This window comes from Populus trichocarpa, chromosome 3, assembly GCF_000002775.5.
Source record: "Populus trichocarpa isolate Nisqually-1 chromosome 3, P.trichocarpa_v4.1, whole genome shotgun sequence".
NCBI classification, from domain to species: domain Eukaryota; kingdom Viridiplantae; phylum Streptophyta; class Magnoliopsida; order Malpighiales; family Salicaceae; genus Populus; species Populus trichocarpa.
This window is the reverse complement of record NC_037287.2, coordinates 13,494,234-13,505,471: the sequence shown is the minus strand read 5'-3', so window position 1 is coordinate 13,505,471 and position 11,238 is coordinate 13,494,234. Positions and strand designations below refer to the sequence as shown.

At 32.8% G+C, this 11,238-nt stretch overlaps 1 protein-coding gene across 2 annotated transcripts; it reads right to left on the bottom strand.

Annotated features, from left to right (window-relative positions):
- LOC7465525 (acid beta-fructofuranosidase) lies at positions 1-5,196 on the bottom strand. Of its 2 annotated transcripts, XM_002303483.4 has the most exons (7): positions 4,540-5,196; positions 3,153-3,161; positions 1,472-2,328; positions 1,154-1,315; positions 834-1,069; positions 639-726; positions 1-530 (listed from the first exon to the last, which is right to left on the bottom strand). In XM_002303483.4, exons 1-7 carry the CDS (start codon positions 4,973-4,975, stop codon positions 330-332), a joined length of 1,989 nt encoding a protein of 662 aa, XP_002303519.1. In that variant the 5' UTR covers positions 4,976-5,196; the 3' UTR covers positions 1-329. The 2 variants fall into 2 exon arrangements, with proteins under 2 accessions (XP_002303519.1, XP_052307246.1); XM_052451286.1 differs by lacking the exon at positions 3,153-3,161 and having other exon boundaries at positions 4,540-5,193.
- Positions 5,197-11,238: the final 6,042 nt, after the last annotated feature.

The window sequence follows — 11,238 nt, the reverse complement described above, 5'->3', positions numbered from 1 at the left end:
TTTAATCTAATAAATATTCCAGACACACTATAGATGCCTTTAAATAATGTGCAACTTCAAGTAGCAAGAATAGCAAGCCAATTCTACACTTATGGTGGCTTCTTGACGCATGAGAAAACCGAATCAATCATGGGCTCTGAAGAGCATGGCTACAATCACCATGCCAAGCCTCCAGGACAAAGTCAATTTAAATGGCAGACAATCATAGTATTTCACCTCCTCACCAGCTGATGGCCAGAAAAAGAAATACATGAGGTGGAGAACTTTATACAAAATGTGGTAAAAAAGAAGACTATCGTACAAAATGGATTAATTTATCGAAGGCATTGCTACTGTTGTTCATTAGAATATGGGCGTATGAATGCTGAATTCATATTCCATATCTTGAGTGAAGAAGTGACACCAGCCTCAGTAGCATTGTTGAACAAAAACAGCCTAGCAGAACCATAGATTGCCCTCGTCGGATAAACCCGGGAAGTGATGCACGTCCTACCACCTTGAGCAAAACTTTCAATTATCGAATGATCCACCTAATTCACATCCACAGAGTCAGATTGATGATTCCATTAATCATACATATGATAAACATTCATAATATAAATTTAAGAAGCAATAACTAGCAGTCTATCTCAACTCACCAATATCCTAACTGATAACTTTTCACCCTCTAATACAGGAACATAGCTCCCATAAATTTCTTTTCTAACGTCGTTGGCCACAGAAGACCTACAGGAATATTATAAATCATGAGGGTCATCAAATCAGCCTCAACCACAAGCACTCCAAGAACCTGAAATTTTACAATTAAGTGCAGGAGGATCCACTATTATTACCTTGACTGGTCAGTGCAGAAGAAAGTTTTGAGGCTGCCATTATTTCCTTTGGCAACAAAAAAGTATACGGGAGTATACTCGGTGAGATCGTCATCTGCAAGAACTAGAAGGCCAAATGGTCCCAATGCACCGCGGTGAGAAGCCCCACCATTGGTGCTGCAGCTGAACTCCACATTGGATTCGGCTGTTCTCTCTATAGCCTTCCTGTCTAACTCAAACTCAGCAACGATGTCTAGCTGTAACATGTTCTCGTCACGTAAGTCAAACAGGTTTTCTTGATATTATTATAATTTAGTTTACGAAATTACACACATACAAACCTGTGTGGCTCCATCGAGTTCAAGCGGTACAGCTGACCCTGCCTTAACCTCTATGTTGTTAAAATTCTTGCTTTTTAATCTCAAGCTCTCTACCTCTTCAACTGGCCATTGAAGCAGATTGCTACCTGTCTTTGTATCCAACACAACTGTCCTTGGAATGCCCTGCAGATTAGCATTGAACAACCGGAAAATTGTTAAAAAGAATAAAAAGCGTAGAAAGCAATGGCAAAGTGGGTTTACAGTTAGTAAACATATCTGAAGTTCCAACTCATATTACATTTCTGAAGATCAAGCCATTTTGCAAGACATGAAACATACCTGAAGAGATGCCCATCCTTTCTTTACATCGGCGACTTCACTATCAGACTCTCCAATCCAGCCCCACAACACTCTCCTTCCTTTACTCTGATCATAAAATGTCTTGGAGGCATAGAATATGCCATAATCGTACCTGATACCAATACCAACATCGATCTCTGGATTATCTGGATACCATTTTCCAACCTTGTCAGCATAAGTCCCAAGTGCATAGTAATCATGCCTATCATCATCCAGGCTTGTCTTGATCACATGCTTCACTTGAGGACCATTAACAGATGTATCCAATCCATTCTGACCTGTTTTCGACACAGGGTAAAAGTCCACACATTCCCACATGCCAGTTTTAGGGACACCGTGAAGGATTCCACTTAACAACTCATAATTTATGAAGTCTTCAGTATCATAGACTAAAGCTATGCCAGTTTTATTAATTTTGGATCCTATTATAATGCGCCACTTCCCTTCAGAAGTTTTCCAGGCTGTTGTGGGGTCACGGAAGTCCTTGGCACCAATACCTGGTGGCGGGACTAAAACAGGATTGCCAGAGTATTTGACCCACTTGAGGAGGAGAGGATCATCGTGGTCTGCTGGATATGCAAGATTTTGTACCTGGACTGACTCATTAGTGGATCCAGTGTATAGCATGACGATCTTACCATCAGGGAGGATTGTGGCAGAGCCAGTCCAGACACCATTCTTGTCGTACCATTTATCGGCAACCATCGCCAATGGGAGGTGGAGCCAATGGATCAAGTCTTTTGATACAGCATGGCCCCAGACTATGTCGCCCCACACGGCAGCATGTGGATTGTATTGGTAGAAGAAGTGGTACCAGCCTTTGTAATACAATGGACCTATAATTTACACAGGACAAGGTCAATTTAACACATAGAACGATGCTTGAATTTTTAAAATGTTCCTCCGTAATTGTTGGAGTATAATTTTCAAACTGATCCTCTGTTATTGTTTATTAGTCATTGACAATCCCGGGACTCTTACAATGTCAGTCGGCTGGATAAGATTGAATTAGTCATGTTCAGGAAAGTAATCTATCAATCCAATATTGGTCTTAAGCTTTGTATGATCTAATTTGTCCTTGTTTTTTGAAAATTCCTTGTTGATTAAACAAGAAAACTAGCAAATATGACAAAAATCAGCATAATTCAACAACGTACAAGTCGTGGATTATTTTAGTTTTGAATCCATATCCAGAAAACGAATCTAAAACATACTGCCACCTTTTCAAAAAAAAAAATAATAATAATTGCATTCTAACATGAAACGTGTTGGATATGTTTATGAATTTATATCATTGTATCAAATTTAAATTTTGCTAGATGGTTCTATAAGACCAGTTTTGTCAGCTTATTGTGACTAGTCCAAATTTGAAACATCCTCGAACTAAATCTAGAAAATATTGTTTTCTTATTTTAATGATTATTATAGTTAATTTTAATTAATTTTCATACTTAGCTTTAAATTCTTATGGTCAAGTCAATTTTAACCCTTATAAAAACAATTGATGTATTGTTTTTTTATCGGATAGTTGAATTTTAGAAATTTAAAAAAAAAATCAAAGTTTTTTCAATGTATTTCTCTTCGATTTAGAACCGTAATTTTATTAGAGTTAAGAACTCAGTTTTTATCTCTGTCAAAGAAGAGGGCAAAGAGGTCATACCGTTGGGATCTGAAGCAGAACGCGCAAGATTCCCCCATCAAAATCAAAGCATTGAAAAGTCGGTGCACCAAACCATTAGAAAAGGGGGAAAAAATCAGCATCACATAAAAACTCAACTCCACAACAACAAAGGGGACACGTTAGCAAAATATACAGATCTGGCAATAACATGGAGTACACGTCAGGATCACTACTTAAATCATTTTTTTGTTTTAGTGACCAGGAAATGAAAGGTACATGATCAAATAATAATTTCGGTAGTTTAAAGGGAAATCCTGAATTAAAATATGTTTTAACCGTTTGATTTTAATTTAGTCAACTATAAACTTATTTATTTTTATGTTTTAAAAATATTTATTTTATTTTATTTTATTTAAATTAACTTTTTTATTTTTCTAATTGTTTTAACATGTTTATATTAAAAATAAATTTAAAAAAATAAAAAAATATTATTTCTATATATTTTTTTTAAAAAAACTGTTATTTCAATTCTTCACAATACACCATTTCCCGCTCCCTAATCTTGAAGAAAGAATGTACTGTTTATGAAAATTCCTGATTTACAGATATTTGACCTGACATGGTCAACTTTCAGTATTGGTAGGTAGAAATAAAGAGAGAGCTTTAATTTTTACTTTAAAATAAAGTACATCAACACATGTCAATCAAAAAGCTTCATGCTTAAATTAGAGTTGAGCAATTAAATCCTACTTGTTATACTCAAACGTTAATTATTTTATCAGAATATTAAATAAATTTTAAATAATTCAAACTCTACTGATTATTCTTCCTTCTAAATCACTTTTTTAAAAAGTCCTTACGCTTTAACTTTGAAAATAATCTTTCAATGACACTATTATTGTACTTTGGCGATACTAGTTTAAGGCATGGTTTGGAACGTTTAATAAAAATTCAATTTTTTTATAAAAAAATATTCTTTTTACATGTTTTTGAAATGTTTTAATTTATTAATATAAAAATAATTATTAAAAAATAAAAAAATATTATAACTCTACCGCACTAGACACGCCTAGCAAAAACAAAATTGTTAATTGAGTGATTACAGGCAAAAAAACAGAACCAAGTAGAAAACGTATCACAACATTGACCGTTGGAACTGTGTAAGAATAGCCACCTACGCAGTGGCCCACATGGCCTCAAATTTGTGGTTGAATCCAAGATAGGACGGTCCAAAAGTTCATTGTGTCTCGCAGCAGGAGGGCCACGGCTGTTAGGGTTTTTAAGAATTTTTTAAATTGCTAAAACGTGCTTAGAAATTTTCTCTCCAAGTCATCCAAAAGGCATTCCACTTTTTTGGACAAGTAAACCATTTTTTTTGTAAAAAAAAATAAAAAAAAATTGAAATAACGAGAAGTGCGAACCATACCGTTCATCCAATTCTCTTCAGGTTGAAAATGGAAAGCAGTTCTTTGCCATGATAACATGCTATTGTTCCACGGATAATCTTTCACCTGAGCTCCCTTCAAATTCACGTTGGCCTTCTCTGACACACCGGCAGATACCCCACGTGAATATCCTGCTGGCAACAAAGTCTCGGGTTTCGCCATTTCTTTTGGCGTAGCCAAGGACGCATCTTCGTCTTCTTGTGAATGATATTGGACATGTCGACCTCCATTGTTATTATTAATTGTAGCTAAAATCAAAGAAACAACAAGCAACCCAGAGAAGACCGCGATGAGTACTTTCTTGGATCGTCGGAGATGGGTCGCCGGACATCCGGCTGAGACGGCCCCTTCTGGGGCAGGACTATAGCTGGGTTCTAAGGAATTGGAAACTGGAAGCAATGGACTTGGGTCCGCCATGGTAGGCGTAAACGGGAGAAAAAGAGAGAGATGTTTTCGGGAACGAAATTTATGCAGAGAGAGAGGGCAGGGGGAGACACCAGAGAACTAGTGGTGTCTGTGTGAGAGTAATGTATTATGAAGGAGTGCTATCTATATATAGAGGTGTTTCTCAATGGAGGGTTGGTTTTTGTGCTGTAAAAACGACCTCTGGAGGAGAAAGAGAATGAGTGAATAATTGTTTACATGAGCTGTTGTTAAGTAGACAGAGAAGTATAAGGGACCCGGCATTTCATGTGAGTTTCGTGGATGGAGAGGCCCAACAGCGTTATCGTGTCTGCCTACGATTTATGAGTTTATCCTCATGTCACTTGCCTGCTTTGGATTTTGGACATAAATATTGTACGCTGGCGTTATCCAATTGTATGGTAATGATTCTGCCTCCCATTTCATTATCCTGCGTTTTTTTAAAATAGATAGAGATAGCTAAAATAGAAATTATATTTTGGTTATAATTTTTTTTTTTTTTTGTCAGCATAATTTTTATTCAGTATTTTATCTCCTTACGGTGAACACAAAGGGATGGAGACGGAGATGAAAATATAAACGGAGATAGCTAAAATAGAAATTCTTTATTAATATGATTTTAATGAGTGGAGAAATTACCTTATTGTGTTAGTTTAAAAAAACAATACTTATTATAAACTACAATTAAAATAATTATTTCTATTTATTATTTTAAATATTGCAAGATTGGTAGTGATAATTTATTATTTCTTGTCATTTATTAACCAATTAAGGAATATATATATATATATATATTAGCATTCACAATGTCTTATATACCCCCAGTCCCCACCCAACATAGCTTTATCTGTTTCTTATTTCGTCTTATTTTCTGCACTATGTTTCTTGTCTAGAAATGGTAATCAAAGGCTAGCTTGGATTTTAGTGTCACAATTCATATTTGTTGTGTGTATCAATTATTTTCTATCAATCCAGTTGAATTAGGGCCAGAAACCGAGGATACTACTTTGTCGTGATAAATAACAGCGAAGTCATGGTTCGGTTCCTGGTTGGAAGACGACCATTCAACTGCGATCACAAAAATATTAACAAACGTTTTTCTTGTTGCCTGTACTTGAATTTGACATTTAATCAAGCGATATTATTTACAATACAAAAACAAGAAAGAGTCTGTTATTTGTTTATAGGAATGAAAACGATTAATCATGGTTACGGTTAATTTTAGATATACCAAAATTTTTTAAAAAAAACTAATAACCATAATTATGAACATCGATTGTGGATTTTACATGACCATAACCATAACCATTAGTTATTATTGGTTATATATTCGGTTAATTCTTAATTATTCATTTTATTTTTTAGAGCAACATGATAAATGTAGTAATTTTAGTAGTAATAATGTATCTATATATGTGGATATTAATTATAGAAAAATTATAATAATAAAAACAAATGAATTGATTTTACTAGTTGAAATATTCTTCAGCCATAAAAAAATATTCATTTAGAATAATAAAAATTGAATAATTTGTTTAATTTTATATTAAGTTGTTTTTATATTAAGGTGTCGTTTGGTATTGTAGCTGCAGATGAACAAAAATTATTGTTTGGTATTGCAACAAAATCATTTTTTTACTGGTAGGGTCCACCATCAACTGTGGTTGTGCCACAGGTTTACAAGAAGCAGCTCTTTGCTGCTTCTTGTGCGGAAAAAACCCATGAATAGTGAACCATGCTGTTCACATGAACAGTGGAGCATGGCTCTACTGTTCATGTGAACAATGGAGACATTCTCCACTATTCCAGCTGGACCGGGTTCGGTTCAAAGCTAAAAATACATTAAATCGGGTCCGACCCAGCAAAATAAAAATATATTTTATTATTTTTTATTGTGTTTTTATTCGAAAAACTAGTGTTAAACATTATTCAATGACAATATATAAATTAGACAGAGATCGCTTGATGACTTAGCATTTACAGAATTTGATCGCAATCCCAATTTTATTCTTGATTATATTTTACCTGATGTTGTTGTACTTTTAAGAAATTTGTGAAAACAGTAGTTCTTGTCGGATGTATTTCATACGTGATGGAATTGTATATAGTTTAATGGAACAATAAAAAAATATTTTATATAAAGTATTATTTATTTCATGATATAATAACGATAGTTAAATCTACAATATTTAAATTAAAAACCATCAATATTAATATATATTTTTTAAAATTATTTTATAACCTCAATTTTAAAAGCATTCTTAACCAAACACATTAAACTACTTTGTGTTCAACCTCAATTTCAACCACAGTTTTAACCAAACATATATTTTTCCAAACTAACCTCAACTAAAAGTATTTTTTATAAAAACAACTTTTTTCAAACCATAACAGCTACCACAATATCAAATACACTAAATAGGTTTCCATGACATAATAAAACTAAAAAATAAGTATTATTAAAGCATGAAATAAATTGCTAATTATTTAGAATCAATATAATTATAATTTTTCAATAATCAATAAAAAAAATATTAAAAACATAAATATTTTTTTTAGTGTAGTTATCATGAAAACCATAATCATAATGATAATCAAAATCAATCATTCAAATAATGATATCTTACTCAGAAAAGCAAATTAGATAGCGTTTGATGGCGTTTGATGGCTATTCTAAAATAGAAATGATGAAGACGGTGAAGACAATAAAAACAAGAAAGAATAAGCGACGAGGATAAAATTATGTTTGGCAGTGATATACAAGACAAATTGATTGTCTCAGTAACCTGCTTGGTAGAGTGTTGATAAGAGATAATAAAATATAAATAAGTCTATTTTAATCTTAATATGTTTTACTGAAGAACTTATATATTTTAAAAAATAATTAGATATATTATTTTTTTACTTTAGTTTATATTGAGTGTTGAAATTCATAATAGTATAATAACTCTAGTTATAAAACCTTGATTGGCCCGGCGGGTTGACTCAGGACTTAGTCAACCCAGGGCTTCGAATGGTCCAAGTTTAAGAAAAAATATAAAAATGATTTACTCGGTCAAAAACCTAGGTCGACTTGTGACTCGGTCAACTCAGGGTAAAACACGGTCAAAACTTGAGTAAAAAATTCGTTCATTTTTTTTTCAAAAAAATTATTTGGTTAAAACAACATCATTTTGATTCTTTTTTTTTATAAAAAAAATAGGATTGAACCTCCAGACCCATGACACGGGCTTTATATCGAGCCAATCCTAGTGATGAGTTTTAAAACTATGATAATAACCACTTTTATCTTTATATGTTTTAGTTGGACAAGATTTGAATTAAGAGTTTTTTACATAGATATTTTAGAGATTAAAAATAAAAAATAGATATTTTATGAATAAAAATTAAATATTTTGAGAGTCTCCTTGTAGTTATGGTGTTCTTGTTCCTTGAGAGTTTTGACTTGTAACAAAATTCATTATCCTCTACTCATGTCTGCGTTATTTGGTATAAAAACCAAACGATTATTAGTGATTTTGGTTAGAGGTCGTAGAGGATGTGTATCAGAGTTCAATGATTTCTGGTGGTTAATTTTTACATGTTATTGAATAACCATGGTTTAAGAAAGGTTGCAGAACAAAACGCGGTTGAATAGAAAGGTTCCACATCAGAAAAGAGATGTCCATGAACTAGTGTGTTGTTTTTGTATGCGTTAGGAACCCTAATTCATATGTTATAGTTGAGTTATAATTATGATATGGTTTGTTGAAATACAAACTAAATAATCTTATTTATACTGGTCCTACATCTACATTGAAGAGAAAATGAATCTCAGACAATAATTATAGAGTTATTATCGGACTTCTAAACTAAAAATAAAAAAATAAAACATCATAAAAAAGAAACATTTTCCTAAACTAAATAGAAAATAATAATAACTAAGAAAATTTTTGTTTCTCTAGAAACCCTCCAACATTTTTTCTTGTGTGAAAACCTTACTCCACTTCAAATCTGTCATTTATGTTTTAATTGTTGGCTTCGAATCATCGTTCATAAGGATTTCACATTTGCAAACAAAAGTGATCGTTCATAAAGATTTCACATTTGTTCATAACGAATCTCACCGTAGGTAAATAAGATCCGGAGCAGTGAGAAATTTGTTAAATTATGGAGTGGTAAATCCAAAAGGATGGGTAACATCCTTCCCAATTAAGCTTTTAATCCCCGGAACAATTCTGTGGGAAAAAAAATTGGGTTGACTTCAAAAAAACGTGCAAGACACTTCAAAACAATTGGAACGATTCTATAAAATAATGTGGAGAGTTGAACATCATTGCTTACAATAGTCATGAGAAAGCTTGAACGAAATTACAACGGTAGTCAATTTCGTGATGCTCTACGAATCAATCAGAAAACTCTAGAGGAAGAACTTTCCCCGGACAGATCTCTCGAGATGAAACTCAAAATTAAAATGAGATAAGAGGAAGTATTGTAATTGTATCATTTGAAAAAGACATTGATCTTGTTTTTGTATTTTAAAAAATATAATTTTAATATATTTTTAAATAAAATAATATTCAACTAAAAAATAATAGAAGAACCGACGGGATACTATTTCCCTCAAATAATGGAGATAATAATTGACCAAATGCTGATTCAGATTTGAAAGGTGATTGATTGCTCTTCCATGGCCGCAAGTTAATGACCATAAGAACAAAAACCTCTGCGGGCCATGAAAGAGGGTGTGGGCCCATTTGTCCACTTTAATATATTATCGGACTCGAAACGTCATTAGCCACATGCAAATAATGACTAGGCTTATTAATACCATTCTGGATTAAGTGGGTGCTTTCATGATGTGATCTGTCATCCTCTCTCTACCCCACGATCTCATTATTGAGGAAAAACAGAACATACAAGACATTATATATTTAAAAAACGCTCGAGGAATAAACAAAACAAAAAATAGATAAAAAATAAAGAAAGAAAGAAACGAAAATCTCGCTCGATCCCATGTCTGTTCTTCAAGGAACCCAGCTTCCACATGCAAAACCCATATGATTTCAACACTGCCCATATGCGTTTGCCTCCAAGAACACACAAATGAACAAAAATACAGAGATTTGTTAATTTATCAATTAGTAGAGAACTGTTCGTAGCATTTTGATTGAGATTAACATATTTGGATCATCAATGCACCTGGACATATAATGTAGAATATTTCTACGAAGTGTATTTTTGATATTGGAGATAAAAGCCGATAAAAAACATATAAAAATTAATTTTTTAAAAAGAATTTCAAATTAAAAAAAAAAAAAAGAAGATTGCAATAACGCTACCTACGTGGACAACAACAATACAGATGCCGAAGCCAAATCATGCCACTAATTTTCCATGTTTAATTATAAACTTCATGAATATTGTGGATCCCAGGTCTCGTTTAATTACATTATGGTTAGTGGTTGATTGGCCGTAAAATGATTATGATTGGAAATAAAGTCTTTTTTCCGGGACAGTCTAGGAGAACTGAACACGTAAGAATCTGACCAAATAAATTATTTGCACAGCAATGTCCCACATATGGATTTTTTTTAACATGTCCACGTAAGCTCCAACGAATCAAGGCATGATGATGTCGTGTCATTGGGTAAAAACCTCACTTTTTCTTTGCCCAGTTGGCCCAATCATAGAGTTCTATGTCGCTGCTAAACCACCACTCGTCTTTTTCCCCCTCAAGGATAACGAGAAATCAGAAAAAATGAGTGGTGTTGGGGAGGTCTTTATGTGTGGTTTAGATTACCAGCAGTTTTTATTTATTACTATAATAATAATAATAATAATAATAAAAGTCCTTCTGAATTCTGAAACATTAAAAATGGAAGGGCTTGGTAAGTAAAATATTGGTTGAAACGTTGCTAGAGGAGCAATGGGGGGAAGAAATGTGTCGCAATGCAATTTAAATATTTTATAAAAGGGATTACACTCCTTAGAGGATACCTGAACCACGACACCAGCTACAACTTTTGACGTGCAAAACAGGTTTAATCAAGATCATCGTTGACAGCCACACAAAAAATATTCAAGAGCTATTAAAATGTTTTGTAGTAGTAAAAAAATTCATAACAAAAATAAAAATTCATTTTTTTTATTTAAATATTAAAACAATAATATATTAAATTGATCTAGATCAGCCTAAATTTAATCATTTTGTTTTTTTAAAACTGTATTTTATATAATTATATAATAATAAAAGTAGTTGGGGGAAAGAAACCAAA